The following is an 18526-nucleotide window of genomic DNA, read 5'->3' on the forward strand; positions in this document are numbered from 1 at the left end:
GGCAAGCAGAAGCTGGGGTATGTAATGCATCTTCATACAAACAGATGCAAGTTTCCCCTCTGGCCCCTTCCAGACAGGGAAGCAACAGCACTAGGCCATGCAGTGCTGCGCTGTCAGTTAGCTATTATTTTTCCTTTGATTTGAAGGAAAATGTAGCAAATAATACCAGTCTAAGCACTGTTTTTTGATTCAACACATGTGAGCATGTCAGATAAAGCTTTGTGGCACATTTGAACTTTTGAAGTGATTATTTTATGCTACTTGCACTCTTCTTTTTGAGCTTGGGTAGGGCTTAATATAAGCGCACCACAACACATTTCCCCACTTTTGAAAAGAATGATATCTAACTGGTTTCAGTAAAGCCTCTCCCATCTCCATATTACAAAAGATACATACAGTAGCTCTGAGCACTTCATGCCCATTGAGGACTCACAGCTGAACAAGCAGCATTGCACTGCTAAGAAGAGAACGGTGACTTCCACCCACGTTCCCTCAGCATTCTGCAAGTCCAGAGCTCATATCTAACATTTGACTAATGAAATAAAACAGCTAACCGTAAAAATCAACCCTCACTTCACTCACTCTTCTACACCCACAACTCCTTAGTTGTATAAAAACCAAATCCATAACAAAAACAGTCCTGAAAACTGGCTTCAGATGTGTAGTGCTGCTTCTCACACGGAAGTTGCCCCACTCATGTTTCACAATGGCCCTTCCTGACCACTCTCTGACCAGAGGTATACCACAAGTCAGAACCCCCAGTTGCAAACCTGGAGAGGACCTCATCAATGGTTGCCAATCGAACACACCAATTTACCATTGCTCTTCTGCAACCACATGTGGAGGAAACAAACAGCCATTAATGGAAGCTGCATTCCCCACAGAAGTCCATGGAAGTATGTGGAATTTCATATCTGCATGACAACTTCCTAGCAAATCCTGTTAAGATAACCTCATGACAAAGCAGCACAACATTTCATCTGAGCCCTTGAGTAATATACATATCTTTTTATACATACAAAGCAAAATTGATAAGCACTCATGCAGCTCTGCTATTTTCCTGTCTCTTATCCATTTTAAAGATTCTGAAAATGGATCTGTAATCACCTATGAAGTAGCAAAAGACACCACTGCTAAAGCCGGATTTCCGAAGTCCAAAATTTTGGATCGGACTGTTTTTAAGAACAGAGAAGGAAATATCACTGACTACAAGAAAAGTCTCCTTTTACACCATCTAAAAAAGATCAACACAATAACTAACCAGGAATGCAAATAAAGTGTAATAACTGCCTTTGTTGCAACATTTAGTGAGAAAGATCTCTGCATGTTCCTGAAAACAAAGGCATCAGCTGAGAGGATAAGAATCACCAAGTTCAAAATCTACTTTCACACACAACGTTTAGTGATAGAACCACTCCACATGCTTGTCCTTTGACCACAGAGCTCCACACCATCACTTCAGTAACAACTTATGAAGAATAGCTCAAAAAGTCAATATTGTTTCCTTCCATACTTCTACATCTCCCTCACTGGGGTTCAAAAAAACCTCTTTAATATCAGTCATGGTGGAAATAGTTTAAGTCATATGAAACCCTCTACTTATTAAAAAAAAAAAAAAAAAAACAAAATAATATCTCAAACACTCTCGGAGATTCCAGAGCAATAAAGCAGAAAACAATGCATTTCCCCCCCCCCTCTAAAAAATACATAAAACTCTCAAAGCTGCCTTGAGTCTAAGTCACATATTGCTTTTATTTCTCCTGTCTACAAACATCTTCATAAAAACAAAAACAAACAACAGCAACAAAAAAACACCTCCAAAAAAATCACCTAAAGAACTACAAAAAGCATTGGAACCTCAAGAATTCCTATGTCTGAAGTAGGATTCTGTTGTATATTGTTCCTACTTTATTCCTGTCTTTCTCAAGAAAAAAAAACATCAATGTCAAGCAAACACAGAGGAATTATGCTTGTGCAATAACACAATATTAACATTGTGCGCTTCAGAGAAGGCCCTGAAGTCCCTTGACTTGATAGCAGAGCTGAACATCAATGGGCCTCCTTCAGTCAGTCTTGGCCTAAAAAGATTTTGTTGCAGTCAAAGAATGAAGCTACAAAATACATTTGGTCTATGGATAGCATAGGAAGTCTTGAACGGATGGTTAAAGAGATGTCCACTGAAAGCAGTACATTCACTTTGAAAAGCATTGGATATGCTTATAAGTGACTCAGTTTTGACACTGGAATATCTTTATCTTCTGCTACATTTTAAGGAGACTCCTGCTTTTTTTTTTTTTTTTTAATTAAGCAGAAGGCTAGTCAAACACCAACAAAAAGGTTTTTGGCAGATTAGTTTCATTGTTTAAGAGACTTCTTCGCCAGATTCATCTTACTTTAAAAAGCATCACAAATGCAAAAGTTAAATTTCACTGAACACAATAGAAAAATGAGGTCAAGTCTGCAACCCTAAGAGACAGCAGCAGAGGCACCTGCACAAGTAGAGACTCTTCCACTTTGCACTGGCTTCCCTGTGTCCATTACGTACATTTCTGGAAACAAGATAATTTTTTCTATTAAACATGCATTTCGTATCCCCAGCTTCTGCTTGAGAATTTTAGACCTAAAAATCATAGAACCCTGTTGACTTTTTGTGAACTTAATACAGCAAATTAAGCCAGTTCACAACAGAAACAAAATAACACTAGATCTAAATTCTTCTACTTTATAGTGACTTTGAACTTCTATTTGTTTGCTTTGTAATAAAGATACAGGATTACGGAATTCCAAAGGAATCACATAAGGAATCCAACTCTGGTGATGTATCAAATAATAGTGGTTACACTGAGAAACAAAAGCTGATACTGGTTTCTCCCTTCCTGCACATTAGGACCTACGAGAGACTAAGATTGAAAGGGATGAGAGCAGAGCTGTTCTGCTGCTGCTCGCATACCTGTCAAAGGACTGCTTTCCTCCAAAGAAAACATCAAAACACCTCAAGAGGTGTAATATTTAGGGTAGCCTGTCACCATATATATTGTGGCAATTATAGAAATTTTTTAGACAAAGATTAAAATATAAATTACAGTTAACGTTAAAAAACTCATTCCAGTTCTCCATAAAATACCATTTCTTTTTATGAAGAAAGCCAATATGTATTCTGCCAGATTTTTTGATGTTCTGGTTTGCAGATTTTTATTAAAATCAGCAAAAATAGATATAATAAAAACAGGCATGTTTTAGTTAGACACTTAACAGGTTTCAAGCTGAGTGTGTAAATACCAGCACCCATCGTCATCTAACTTCTAAACACCCCTCTGCACTTCCCAAACATTCTCAAGAACATACTTCATAAAAGAAGGCAGATGAGGGGGGAAAATAGTCTTATTTGTCAACAAATTGAAAACTTGACAGAATCTTACATTTGGGCCACTTCTTAAGTGACCAGCCTTATGTCTACAGCATGTAACATAACCTGCAGCTCTGTAGCAAGGCTTTTCAGCTCCATTTCCTTTTTACATTCCAAGTAGTAAAAGCAAGAGAAAAGACTGGAGTAAGAAACTGATGTTATTTGGAATAATCTTGACATGAATTACTTCCCAATGTGGGAGGTGAAAAGTTTCATGAGTCAACCCTGCTGTCATCCTCAGCATGTCTTTCAATGTGTCCCACAGCATCCTAGAAAAGGAACAAAGAAGTCACTGAAAAAAATGACAAAAACTAAAAGATTCTATAAGCCTCAGTAAAGGTGACACTCTGGATAAAGTAAATTTTTGGCATAAGCCTTCTTAAAAATTAACACCAAGCTATTATAATTTACATAAAATCTTGTGCACCACATGATTCAAAGAAAACAGAACAAGAGCTTCCTTTCTGACAGGAAAGCCTTACCAAGTAAATGCATCCTATCCAAAAAAAGTGCTTAAACTGAAATTAAGGACTCTACTTCTGTTTTTCAGTTCTAAAAGAAACTTTCTTCTATTGTGTATTATCAAAAGCATTCAACAGGGAGGCACAGTATATTGCCATAGAGTAAAGCATGGATTTTACATATCAACATGAATGGCACAACCTTCCTACTCCTCCTAACTCTTTCCTCATGACCTTGATCAAGCTAGACTCCAACTCTCAAGCCTTCTTCAGTTTTGACATCTGTGCTGGCATTAACATAGAATGTTACAATTACACAGACTGTTACCAAAACCAGTCTCCAGCAAAGAGTACACAGCAACAGTATCCACAGAAATTGCATGTACAGATAAAAGTTAAATAAATATATTTCAAACTGATATTTGTTCATCTTAAACAGTAAACTATACCACAAAAACTTAACATCTTAAGTATAGTTACCAGAATTGCTTGTGGCATTGCAAGAGTTTTATCACTTCCATATAAGATTTTAAACCAAACTATTTTAAGTTTACCATATCTCAAGTTATACATCAGTGCACTCCTTACCTGTTACAAGCTGAACCCTGTTAGCCTTGTATGGTCTAACTACATTCAGTTAGGCTATTAAAAACAGAAGAATTTATTAATCTTTAAGAGAAGTGGAAGTCCCATAATTGTGTTGACAGCATGTACTTCATATTTAGGTGTGGGAGTTGTTTTTTTTTTTTTTTTTTTTTTTTTAAACCTTTCTAGTATAGTACCAAAAAAAAACTTGAATAAAATACCTGCTTGGAACCTTTCCTGGAAGTAAAGAAAGCATCACAGTTCTTCCAACGACATTTTAAGGTCTGAAAATTTGGGTTGGTGTGGTCAGTTAGCAAGTGTTGTTTCAGGTGGTCAACAACTCCAAAGATCAGTGAACATCCATGCCACTGGTAGAAAAAAAAAAAAAAGCATACCCAAAAATCACCCAGGGGAAAAAAAAAGTAGTTAATCCATTTATTCTTGCAACTTAACAATATTCAACAAGGATTGTTCTCACACATGCCTCCTCTAACTTCTTAATGTTCTTATTCCATACATTCTCAGTGAACTCTCTTCATTCAGTTATAAGCCTGAGATTTTTCCTGCTTCTAGTCATCATTCAAGATCATCAGCAAGAATGGGTTTAGGAAAACAAGGCCTTGCCTTTACAGAACTTCAGCTTTCCGGAGACAGAGCCATTGTTTTGTTGGTTTGTTTTTTTCCTGCTCTTTTAACAATTTTCATGCCACTATCTAAAGATCATCCAAAAGAAAAATAGTTCTAAGATGCTACCATTGACTTGCCCCCAAAGCATGAGAAATACAACTACCAGTATATACTCAAAGTGATATTTAAAAGATTGAACTGTAATACATTAAAGGTCAAGCTACCCAAGGTTGAATAGTGACCATCTCTAGAAATCAGTATAAAAGCTATACCAAAGAGAGGCCAAAGATGTTTTGCTCATTACCCAGCAACGATAGTTCTGCATCAGATTAAGCCTCACAGCTCTGACGCTGCCATCATAACATCCAGTGTAGATCTGTAAAAGAAGTATTTATGAAGAAAAAAGCTGGGAATAGAAAGAATGAAATCAAGTTTTGAAGGTTTCAGGGTAGAATATATTAGATGTAAGATTCTTGTAGTCATACATTATTTAAACCAATAATACAGAGAACCATACAAACTGGAAGTTTTATTTATTTCAAGTCCTTCTGCCTATTGGAAATGCATCACTAGGATATAACAACGAATTTGCTGTGGGTGACAGACTACAACTTCCTTTTTTGACTACCACAGAAAATTACTGTCCTTCACTCTTCAATAAAGCCACTTATCTGGATGCTTCTTTGATTTCAGAATGCCCAGAATGGATTATTACAGCAGGACTACTCAAGTTTCAGACTGAAAGGACAAAGCTTGGCTGCACTTAACTCTCCATCTCTCTCATATGAGAAGTGAAGCTTGGGCCATAGGTATTCCAATACATAGATCAATTCTGTTTTTACAGATAACGACCATGACCTTTTAACATATCCTATAAGCTGAAAGTAAGTTAGCAAACAAATTCCTACACATCATGCAGATAAGTACTTTTACTGACTATTTTATGCAAATACTTATCCAGAAGTGTTTCTGAACTCTACCTTGCCTGAAGAAATAAGTCTGTGCACTTAACACAAGTGCATATCTTTGTGTAAGTTCTTTCAAAAGTTACCCATTCAATAATATTACACAAACACAAGGCTGCTGTAACAACTTGATTTTTTGGCTGACATTTGTGAATACCTCTGCCTTAGCTGAAGAACAAATTCATTTCATTATCTGAGGAAAAAATAAAGTTGTCTAAATGGTTTCGGAAAATACAACTTCCTATTTGAGATCAGTGAGAAGAGGGAAGTTACCATGCTCTTATGGATGGTCATGCACATGATCATATCTGAATGGCCTCCATAAACTTGCAAGCGGTCATGTGACTTGAAAGAAAGAGAAACAGACATTTACTGGCACAATAGTTAACAGTTATTTTTCACAGACATGCAAGTGACAATGCTTCCAAAAGCAGTTTCCTAGGTAGCAATCAACACTCCACCCAGTGGATATTCCAAGTTCTGTAGGCACAATGAAAGCTCTCTATTTTCCATTACTTCTGTGATTCCTTCTGTTGGGTTTGATCTTTCAAGAAGATGAAGTCACTTTCCCACTTCTTTGAGCTGAAATTATCATTGGATAACAATAGTTGAGGTTATGCTCTTTTAAAACTCACGCATTTTGGCTGCAAATTCTGAGTGGGCCAGAGACCAGTAAGCACAAAGATGACTTTAACACATTTAACACATAAGGTAGATTAATAACCATCTATACTCTTACCTGTAGTTCATAAACACGAACAAATTTATCGAGGCATGCTGTTACCATCACTTTCCCCAGAATGTTCACAACCGTTACTGCATGGTTATGACCTTTATAGATCCGTACCAGTTCTCCAGTCTGTGCCAAGAACAAGGAGAGCCAAGCAGCTTATCATTTTTAGTGAAACAAAACTGTTTTAGTTTCACTTTGAATTGCTAGCTTCAACCCTCACCAATCACAGAACAGATATATCCTTTATTAAACTTCCATTTCTTACAAAAGCACTTACAGATTATGATAAAGAATATTTTCTTTGCTTAAGTTAACAAGGAGTCACTGCAGTCCAATAGAAATGCACATCACTATGAGATATCTACTTCCCCTCTTTCCATTATTATCTACATGTTCCCATCTACCCTGCAATTGGTACTGTGCTGATCAGTACCAGTAGTATTTATGTAGCCACAAGGACCATTGAGCAAATTTAGCTAAATACACAAATATACTTTTTTTCCCCTGTCAATTAACTGAAAATGTGGTAAGTTTTAGTCTCATTCATTGCATAGCTACAGAAACCCCTTCCACATTATCAGTAGCTTTGTAGAAATATTCACAAAAAAAAGAGCCCCTGATAAAAGGGTGTTATATACCATATTGAGTGTGTCAACACATTTAACAATGTTTCCTAAAGCATTTTACCCCATGCATCCCCCCTTTACGGTAGTGCATAGTCACATTAAATAAAGAACAGAAACATATGGTTTTCTTCTCTGGTTATTTTTTTTCTACCACCAGTCATAATTATTTGCAATATTGACATTGTAGCACAGGTTTTCACTGCCTTAACAGAAGTTATTCCAGCTTTATAGAGAAAGACTTACATGAATGTTGTGGGCGTGGACAGACTGGTCACTGGAACCACTGAACACCAGATCATTCACAACCTTCAAAAAAAAAAAAAAGTGTTATTTCTACTCACTTCTATGTAATAACATGGAAGTAGCCAAATGAAACATTCTGATTAAAGTTCAGAACATTCTGATTCATGATTGAAGTTGCAAAATAATATTTCCTGTATCTGACAGATAAGAAAAATCAACCGAGTACAAAAAAAACGCATGCACCAAGTTAATTGAGAGCTAGGAAGTATGTTAAGCTATCCTAATGATAATTTGATACTTCACAACTGACATTAGAAGCCCACCAGGCTAATTTATCCTGCAGGCTACTCTCTGAGGGCTAACTGAGCTCCAGATCCAGGACCAAGTGAACCAAATACAGAATGCTGTCCCCACATGCACGATAAAACCTAATGCTTCCTGTTACTGCTGAATCTGCTGTGTGCATTTGTTATAGAAGACAGTGTTCCCAACAAGTATCAGTCTAGAAAGGATGCTAAACAGTTCCACCATGGATCAAGAAGGAACCACAATACACTGACATGCATGCTGGACTAGGGCAGAGAGTTCACAAGGAAAAACACACCATGTCAGTGAACCACATCCAAGACAACAAGGACTGCGTATGGAACAGTCATCCCCTATTTATAGATGACTGTGGTTAGAGCAAAGCAGCCAGACAAGCATATACACCAACTTCAGACAATACGTTACATCAGACCAAACAAAGTAACCATCAAATGGGCAGGCTTATGTCATTCATAATGACAAAATTAAAACAATTTTCTTAACATGAACAGAGCCATTCAATCTGAAATACAATATATGCCACCTGAAGACTGTTCATTGACAGGAAAGCTGGCTCTGGCTATACCAGTAACAGAGTCCTGTTAGTAGTATCCTGAAATTATGTCCACATTCAGCAGCTCAAAAATTTCAAGCCTAGACTTAAGGAAAAAAATTATGCAAAAAGCATATTTTAGTTCAGAATAAATAGCGATTCTTCTACTGAAGGATAGTTTTCTAGATACTTTTTTTTCCAGTTTCCTGAGAGGTTTCTACAATTAAGGTATGTGAAAACTAGCTTCACCTTTTTACCAACTTTTCCTCCATTCTTTCATTCTGGGGATCTCACACTTCAAGATTCCCTGAAATTGTTTAATAACAAGAAACAAATGTGCTTCCTACAAACATAAACATCAGCTTCTACAGCATGATGACAGTTTTCCTAACAAACCATTGTTATCTTTTGAAATGGAGAAGGCATCTCTTGTCTACCACAATCTGCTAATTATTAGATGAAGGAAAAAGATGACAGTATACAGCAAAAGAAAGTTATGACAATGCCTTCAAATGGGACACAGGCAATACAGAGCAATAGCAGGTAATAAGGAAAATTGGCTGACCCCTTATGATGACAGTAATAGCTCAAGAGAAGCAAAATCCCTATTCACAGAGATGCTGTTCCCTCGACTGCTAACCCTTGAAAATAAGGGTGGGGAGGGGTGGATCCACACTCCACCCCTTCTGGTCACTCAGGTAAGTTGCTTGCACCTGAGCACCTTGAGTTAGCCACACCTTCTCACCTGGTGCTCAACCATTGGTTCAGGCTGTGATCTGGCAATTCCATTGCCCAGTTCTAAGGATCCTTTGTCAAAAAACATTTTTGGGAAACACTTGCCTTCATGCAGAGTATAGTTTTGCTGTGACCTTCGAGAGTTCTGAGAAGCAACCCATTCCGCGCATCTCGTACGCTGATGGTGCAGTCATAGGAGCCCACTACCAACAGCTTGCGTGCTCCTTCCTGAGCTGTGGCCAAGCAGCTCACTGCTCTAGGGCTGTGGCATTCAAAGGTATCAACTTTCTTGTTGTTCTGTTGGAGTGGAAAAATTGGTATTTAAGAACTAAAACTTTGCTATGACTAACTAGAAATTAAGTTTCCAAATCAAGGAAGTAATTCCTTTAACTGGGCTTTAAAGCAAAACAAAAAAAGTAATTAAGGAAAAGCCCAGTAAATCCCCCTTCAGAGTTAGAAAAAGGAGAGCAAAAAGCATTCATTGAGAAAAAACATATACAGGTACATATATCAGCTTTCAAAACTCATTAATGAAACCAAAACACCAGACCAGTTAAGAGAAAAGCAATTGGAGAACAGGGGAGAAGGGATAAGAAAGATTAAGAAGGACTAAAGTGACTATTTATATCAAAATACCTAAGTTACAAATACACATATTACTCAAGAGAAAGGACTGAAAGAAAAAAGCCCACTCCAATGCAGTTTTCACTTCGTTTAAGTGCCAATATTCAAACAAACCAACCTTTATGCTGAATGTAACCACACTGCCATTTGCAAGGCCTGCGTAAAGGATCCGCCATCTGCTGTGTAAACAGAGCACCCGATCTTCCAGTTTAAACTGTTCCATGCATTCTTTGGTCTGACAATAGAAATAATTATTTAAAGCTTTTCATCAACTGAAAACAGTTCAGAGACAAAAAAAAAAGTCTGGAGTGAATGATGATTTTCACCTAAGACTACATTTTTTGAACTAGCAGAGCTGAAGAAAAACATCTCAATACCTGGTGTCACCCAGCAGTCTGATCCTGTTGTGTTTTTTTTTTTTTATCTGCTCATTCCTATATTTGGGACTTGATGGTACTTAAGCAACTAGCTGTAGTATCTATAGCACTAAAAGATTTCTTCTAGCCACATATATACCGGCTTAGAGTAGGTATATGAAAAACACCCTGTTACAAGCTTGAGTTCAAGGAATACCCATGAAGTCCTCTACAGGAACATGCCATGAATCATCATCTGAAGTGTCAAAAGCATCTGGCAGTTTACTCCCAAAAGCAGATATTTACCTTCCAGTCCTTAAATCTAAGAGGGCTGCCCTGAAAGTAATGCCTCCTATTTTATCATGTTAGCCCACAACATCAGAGGCAATGGTGGTTGGCAATAGAGGCAAACTACCCAATATTCCATTACATTCTGTTGCCTTGCGACAGATGGCAGCAGAAGAGCAGTCTGACAATATGATGCCTGACATGGAAGTGCATATGAAACACAGGTGTCACTGATTTCCCACATATGGAGAAAATGGCACCCACAGACATTCACTGATGCTTGCTGAACATTTATGGAGATCAAACAGAGGATGTGAGCACAGTCAGGCTGCAAGTGCTGCATTTCAGCAGTGGTAACAGGAAGGTGAAAGACAAGTCACATTCCAGATGTCCATGCATAGCTGTCACCTCTACTGGTACTGGCTTTTATAAGCATAGTATGCAGGCTCTTGTTTATTACTGGAAAAAATGCACAGCTAATGGTGGTGACTATCTTCAAATAGAGTTTTGCAGCTGAGAATTTGCTCTATCAAATCACAATTAGTATTATTGTGCCCTTTGCATCTACTCTAATCTCCACTGAAATAGTTGGGAGGCATTACTTGTGGAGTGATGAGCGTACACGTAGAACAAGCCTTCCTACTGTTTATCTTTCAAATTCCAGCTTCAAAAATCCTCAGCCTTCTGTGCCTGTTCTATCAAAAGCTGTTCTGTAAGGAGAACTACATTTTATATCAGAAATAAAATTAGAGATACAGTGAATTCAAAATTCAGACAGACGTCCATCCCGCATATTTGCATTCCCAATATGAGGTCTCATCATGCTGTTCTGACAAGGAGTCCACTGATAAACCAGGAGATTACCTTTTTTTTTTTTCCATTTTTTTCTTCCTGCTTTGCTCTAAGGAGGTATGAAGTAAAGCTCATATATAGCTTACCAGGTTTTAAATGACTTATTTCATTTATATTTGCAAAGAGTCATTGCATAACAAAGAAGTACATGTTCATCAACACAGAATTGAAGTACCTTGATACTGTAACAGTTGATGGTGTGATCACTTGAGCCAGTGTAAAGCGCAGCATTCTTCCCATTTGTCTGAGTGACCAGGAGGCAGTTCACTTTTGAAGTATGTCCCTCAAAGACGGCCACACACTTCCTGCTCTAGAAAGCAAAGCATATGGTCCATCACACTAAAGGTCTGCAATACCTCTCAGGATCCATGCCTGACAAAGTAGGGTGGAGCAGGTAATAAAAACAGCAGGACCTGCAACAAATGCCTTTTACCCCTCTTACAAGATGAAGGGGAGAGAAGAGAGACTTGAAGATAGAGTAAAAAAAAAAAAAAAAAACTCGCTCAAAAAAGCACTCAAAGCAGCTATTTCCTTAACTACATAATGCTTCACAAACACACAATTGCAACCTTGTGATTGGAACTATTCTTACACCATTGTCACAACCTTACTTACAACCAGATTGTAGGCACAAACTGTTTTGTCTGCTGAGCAGGTGTACAACAAATTCCCAAAAATCTGAATAGCATTCACTGCAGCCAGGTGTCCTTCAAAGCTCCCCTCTGTAGGTTCTTCATCCTCACCTGGCTCTGAAGACACTTCTGTAGAATAGAGACGCACATTCTTTGATTATGTGAAGAAACACAAACATACTACTGTTTGTTTGTTTTCCTTTCTCCCCACCAAACACTAGAACTATTATGTAGGCTCAGCATCTTTATAGATTTCACTGCAGTTCTCAGCTGGAGTCTGTAAGTGTCACAATACAACATAAAAAGCCTGAAGAGTCTTCATATATCAAATCCAGAGAGATCTTTAAAAATAGCAAGAGGATTGTATTATTGTCTGTCCCACAGCCTCACAGAAACTGTGTAGAAGGACTGTTAGTGTCGGATGGGGTAGCAAAGGCTCAAGGCACAAAGCTCTCAGTGAGGGATGATGCACGTGAGCATGCTTCACTTTTAATGCTTTAAGTGTATTCCATCTTCATAGCTAAATTCCTCCGGCAGCAGCTCAGTCTAGACCTGACTTCAGTTCTTGCAATCTATGATACACAAACTACAAGAGCAGCTTAAAAGATATACCTGATGAGTTCTTTGATCCTCTTAGTGATGATATAGAAGCCTGTGTGTCAGCCACACTGTAACAGAAATAAAGTAGCAAGATTGGATTCTGCTTGCTCATTTTCCAATAAGTTATTGGTATAAGTAGTACTCCAGAACACAAGACTCTGCACTAAGCAGAAAACTGTCTATAACAGGCTAAGATAAAAAATATTTTCCATGCAGCAGGACCACGTTCCAGTTGTTAGAGAAACTGGCAGACAACAATGTACACTTGTTAGTTGGATTAAAGCAAATTCAATTTACAACATACAGACAGGCATATTTTCCCTCAATTTTAATTTCCAAACAAAATTAAGAATTACTGATGTAAAACTTTCTCAACAGGAAAAAAATACATCTTATAATACTTTTGAGAGATCTACAACAATCTTACCTTCTTTTCGTATCATCCCTATAACTTGTGCCAATCTCACTGGTAGAGCTCACTTCATCATAACCTGAGCAAGATGCCTCTAAGACTGCTTGGTCCACAGTGCTGCACAACTCTCTCTTTGATGGACTGTCTGGTTTCTCATCTCCTGACTCTGATGAACCAACATCAACCACTTCACACTGGGGCACTGCAACTTCCACTAGTTCCAAAGAAGCATCACTATCATTCTCATCCTTGTTTCTAGCTGCTTGAACAGCAACACCATCTCCCTGTTTTTGAGGAGTTGATGTTGTAATTTTTTCTCCCTTAGAAACTTTTCCACTCTTGACCTTCCGGGTAGGCTTACAGTCAATTATATCCTGTTCTGTGTCACTGTTTTCTGGCACATGAGCTGCCCTCAGCGTTTTCTTTTTCCTTAACTTTCTTCTCCTTCTGTTTCCCTTTTCTGCTGGGACTAGAGTGTTTGCTGCCTGTTGTTCCGATGGTTCTGCTGACAATCTGGGAGTTTTATCCATTGGCATTTCTAGAAGGACTGAACGATCTGGAAGCAAGGTGCTACACTGATCCAGTAAAAAGCTTTCAGTCACTCCATTTGCTTCTCTTTTGCTGAAAGTAGACAGCGAAGGAGAAGGATTCTCCAAAAGTCCAGCCTTTCCCCTATCCACAGCAGGCTTGTGAACTTCTTGACTAGTGTGCTGGAAACAAGCTGTCAGCTCTGATAGGGATATGGTTGCAGAGATAACCGGATACACTGATGTTTTTTGGATGATTTCTTCTGAAGAAGAGAGACTAGTGTTATATTCATTCTCTGTAAGATGCAAAGCTTGCTTTCCCTGCAATTTTTCATTTACAATTAAATGTCATGTAAAGTACTGTAACACTGTAATGCGATGGGAAGCACAGCAATGACAGTGCAGTAGCAAATTCCTAGGCTGCAGTAAATGAGGATATGCTTAAATGTGGCAGCTGTGGACAGAGAAACAAAGGAAAGAATCTGCTTACCCTAGGAAGGCCTTAGGTATGCAGGAACTTTCAGCAAGATACCCTTGCCTCCACTGCCAACACTTAAATGAGGTCTGGAAAGGGGTGGAGCCACGATGCAAGCTGCATTGCACACAGCTATGCTCCACTGGGTTGGCCCTGCCTTCCTACCAGGTGCTTAATCTCTGTTTCAAGCCATGACTTAACATTTCTGCTACAAGTATATACTCCTGTATCTTGAAAGGATATGTACACATGCACATCTGCTCTTCTAGTCAGCTATTCGGTCTTTAAAAAATGCCACTGGAAAATAAAATATTTACTTGTGTACAAGAATCAAAGCAAGGGGGCAAAAGATTCAAGTTTCTGGATAACTGGATGCTTTCAAACTTCTCAGAAAAAACCTTTGGTGAATCCTACAGTACTGGCTTATGATGCTCTACCCTTTGCTGTGTTCTTTTACCTAGTCATCATTACTGTAGAAGACCATTATTAATCAGCACAAGCCTAATGTACTTCAGCTGCTCAGTGGGAGTTCACTCCTGCACAACAGCCTGCAGGTTTGTCACCCAACTGGCTTATTCTACAAAAAAAAGCAAAAGATTTCTTGCATTTTCATAAAGCTACTCCTTAAAAAAAGAGCCACACATACCATCCTTCTGTGCTACCACTTCTGTTCGTGAAGCACATAGAGAGCTCTGGAGTACAGTATTCACATTTTCTTCTGAGGCTTCCAAAGACACAGGTTCTCGTTTAATTTGTACTGAGGAGTCTGGAGGAGTGGTGAATGTGATGCCAGAATGGAATGGTGCTGATGTGTCTAAGTGAACAGCAGTTCCCAGTGGAGGTACAGACAAAGTGTCCAAAAGGGGCAAGAAAGAGCCTGCAGGAAGCAAATCAGCTGACACCTGAGATTCACTGTTTCTTCTCTCACTTGAGACACTACTGGGGAGTTGCTCTGACAGTTCAGAAGGTTCATACGTCTCTAATGGTAAAAGAGAAGAGGAAAAACAAAACAAAAAAAGTCAGCAGTGTCAAGAGATAATTTCTGACAGATAGACAAGGAAGAGAAAAATTTGCAAGAAATCCAGTAGATCCAGCACTACCAGACGCAATATATCACATCTGAACAATAAAGAGTTCACTGTGAAAAGCCTAAAGTTTGTTCTACTATTTACAAGCACAATTTTTACAAGACATTGAGTTCAAAGAATATGAGTCAGTATTTCAGTGCTATTATCAGTATCTCATACCTTGTAGGCCTTGCAAGATCTGGATCCTCTGGCTTCTCAGTGCACTCATTTCCATGGTTATCTGCAAAACAGGAGTTTTTAATCACTTCTATTAATGGTAGTTTCTCAGGCTGCTAACTTTTAGTTCCGCCAGTCTCAAAAGCCTACTGTTACCTGTTGCTTTAACACGAGGAATCGTTGAACCTCAACATATGCAGCCTGTAGGGCAGCTCTAGCCTGCAAGAGACTATCGTCCACACTATGTAGGGACTTGCTCAATTCTTCCTCCCTCAGTGAAATAGCCAACAACTGGTCTACTTGAGAACGTTCTGGAAAAAAAGTCGGCATAATTTAGCATATAATGGTACTTGCAACACATTAAAATACATGACAGGTATTGCCTCAAATATTATCACTTCCGAACAAATAAACACATGAATTAGGTAAAGTATTAATAGTTATGCAAGAGACTTAAAAGCATCTGTGCACAGGAACAGTCACTTATTACACAGAAGAACAAGAATAATTCTCTTTAAATGATCTCAACTTTGACTGCAGTAACTTTTTTTTAAGTCAGTTTTTCCAGCACAGAACAGGAAGTCACCTTCTTCCAAAACGATCTTTTATTGAAGTATATTTACACAGGAAGTACAAATTCATACTTTTCAGTAATGTAATAAAAAAAGGCAAAGACAAATTTAAACTAAACATTTAAATTTTTTAGCTAATTCAGAGGTCAAGAAAAGGTGGGTAAGACTAAAAGACTTCTATGATAAAATCATTTACTAATCAAAATAGCATCTTGGCTGCGAGATTTGTTTACAATCTCCTAACAATCTGCAAGCACTGTTTTCAATAAATATTCTTTTTTAGAGGCCCTCTGGCATTACAGAGATGCTCCAAATCAATCAAGTTTCAATTTGTGCACTCCTCAGCTTTTTTCAAGTTAATTTCTTTCAATAGATTTATTTACAATGATATGGTGATAGAACCAAGCAATACAAAGCAAATCCTTCCACACATTGAATTTTACTAGTCACCTAGAAGCCAGGATTCCAAACAAGGATGGAAAGAGAAGAGACCCAAACACATCAGGTTGTTCTAGCTCTAATTCTGTAGATCTTACAGACCTGACAAGAGTCTACCCTATGACTCTGAGCAAGAGCCAAGACACACCAATGTAACACTAAGGAACAGCCGCTACATCCAAGTCAGAACACTACTAGGCATTTACAATCTCTACCCTAGACATACATGCACATAATAGTCACTCACCTTTTTTACCTTTGATTTTTCTTCTTTTATTCTTTCTTTCCAGACTGGGGATTTCAGGAGAGGATCCTTCCTACGAGTAAGATCTCTTGTTAACAAAAGACACTACAGCAAGATTGCCTAAGTCAAGACGACAAACATCCACTGTTATCTCAAGAAGCATCATTCCTAACCGCAGGAAAGAATACGTACAATTCTGTGCATTCTTATCTAACTTGTCCTTCCCTCTCTTCTTAAAAGTGAGAATGAAACAAAGTGAGTGCCATGTTTTCATCTCAACATGAAATATTAAATAAGCAGTCAGCTTTCAACATGCTTAGATTCTCAAGACCATACTTGGTTCAGATTTTCTGTTTAATAGATTTAGTTGACAATCTAAAGGATGAAATTACTGAGGAATTTAAATTCTCACATCCTGCATTTAGCAAATTCATTCTGATTAATTTGTTCAGAAGCATCTATTTTACTTTGTGTAAGACTAAGACAAGGCAATTAAACATTCAGATGGAGAAATTTCTGACTTAGAGACAGATAGGCTACCATCTTCAATCTTTTTCTACCTTATTTTAAGTATTTGGTTTTGTAAAGAGGATTGTCTTCTCTTGTTTGACCGTAAGACCTGAAATGTCTAAGAAAACAAAATGTCTACTACATTTTAGCTTTCATTTCAGTTTTAGAAAACAAAAGATCCCCACTGCAACCCTAACTACTTTCATGGAAATATTTTAACAGCTTATTTACTAGCTTATCACTGAATCAAAACTGAAGAGCATCTGTAGTTCCTACTAATAGAAAAGGACTAACCAAAAATCTTGTGCTAAAAAAGCAGAAATTGAAAATATTTAAATACAATTACGTCAAATAAGCAAGATAAACCTATTAACATACAAGGCAATAAGATAAAGTCATCCTTCTGGGATGGGATATATACATGGGAATTTACATTTTTAGCACACCAAAACTGCACAAAACTGTACACTTACTCCTGTCGCTCTTCGTTTCTTTCCAATTCCTTGGCTGTCATTTTGCTCAGTACCAGAAGTGTAGCTACTGTCCGTTGCTGCATCTACGTTACTAGACACTGCAAGAAGTACATCACTTGAAGCCAGAGAATTTTCTTCTGAGATTTCTAACACATTCTGTTTTTCAAGAAGAGGTGTTCTCTTGTCTAGACTGTCTTGCTCTGCTTTTGTGAGGCCAGTGAGCTCAGAAGTAGCCTGTAGGCTTTGTTTCTTTCCAGGGGTCTCAGTTCTTTCAGATATAAACGGTGACAAAGAAAGAGAAGAGGTCTCCTGTTTCAAGTCAGCTTCAATGTCAACACTTGCCTCGTATCCAGATGTTATATCACGTAGGTGTCTGTCTGCAACTATTTGCCTTTCCTCACGTTCTTTTGCTTTGGGTTGTTCACTAAAAAAGCTGTAAGCAGAAGGGTGTCTGTCTGCAATGACACTGCTTTCAGAAAAGCTACGTTTTCTGGCTGATCCAGGCACTGCTAAGGAAATCCCTTCCCACTGGAATCCTTCCAGAGTAGACAGATCAGATTCTTCACCAAGTTCTAGACTCTCTTGATCATTTTGAACGAGAGGCACCATTTCTATACCAAACCTTCAACAAAAAGAAAAAACCACATGTGTAACAAATTATTTGAATCTAAAAAAAAACAAAAAGACTCCCCTTTTCCTAGCTGCATGTTACTGTTTGAAAAGATGAGCAACTCATTAAACTGGTATTCTGCAGTTTATGCCTCACGTAGCAAAGCAGTATCTTCTGTGTATCACAAAATCACATTTTGTTGCTAAGAATTGACAAGACAATTTCCAAATCATGAAAAGAATCTTCATTAGCTTTTAGAATTTTGAAATTTGAAGATCTGTTCATCGCTCAAACAACATTAAAGCTGATACCTTTGCTCCTCAGTGTCTTATAAAGCTCAACTCTAAAGCAAAATCTCAAACAGAAGCAAAACATATCATTTTCAGAACTACCTGTAATCCAGTTTGGTACTAGCAAAGATTACATATT

At 38.0% G+C, this 18526-nt stretch overlaps 1 protein-coding gene across 3 annotated transcripts in view; it reads right to left on the reverse strand.

The window, feature by feature from the left end:
- Positions 1-3363: 3363 nt before the first annotated feature.
- The window catches only part of ZNF106 (zinc finger protein 106), a 33305-nt gene continuing 18142 nt past the window's right edge, over positions 3364-18526 (reverse strand). For 2 of the 3 annotated variants that reach the window (XM_042870645.1, XM_042870635.1), the window contains 17 exons: positions 17488-18109; positions 16508-16577; positions 15407-15561; positions 15254-15314; positions 14653-14985; positions 13020-13794; positions 12605-12660; positions 11976-12121; positions 11536-11670; positions 9983-10099; positions 9346-9537; positions 7647-7709; positions 6784-6903; positions 6318-6389; positions 5384-5455; positions 4674-4820; positions 3364-3675 (listed from right to left, as the gene is read on the reverse strand). In XM_042870645.1, coding sequence (XP_042726579.1) covers positions 3619-3675; positions 4674-4820; positions 5384-5455; positions 6318-6389; positions 6784-6903; positions 7647-7709; positions 9346-9537; positions 9983-10099; positions 11536-11670; positions 11976-12121; positions 12605-12660; positions 13020-13794; positions 14653-14985; positions 15254-15314; positions 15407-15561; positions 16508-16577; positions 17488-18109 — 3193 coding nt within the window. In that variant the 3' untranslated portion in view covers positions 3364-3618. The remainder of the gene's footprint in view (positions 3676-4673; positions 4821-5383; positions 5456-6317; positions 6390-6783; positions 6904-7646; positions 7710-9345; positions 9538-9982; positions 10100-11535; positions 11671-11975; positions 12122-12604; positions 12661-13019; positions 13795-14652; positions 14986-15253; positions 15315-15406; positions 15562-16507; positions 16578-17487; positions 18110-18526) is intronic. The other variant, XM_042870655.1, reaches the window with a different exon arrangement.

Source organism: Lagopus leucura, unplaced genomic scaffold, assembly GCF_019238085.1.
Source record: "Lagopus leucura isolate 7727_CA_CO unplaced genomic scaffold, USGS_WTPT01 Super-Scaffold_1, whole genome shotgun sequence".
Taxonomy (NCBI): Eukaryota; Metazoa; Chordata; class Aves; order Galliformes; family Phasianidae; genus Lagopus; species Lagopus leucura.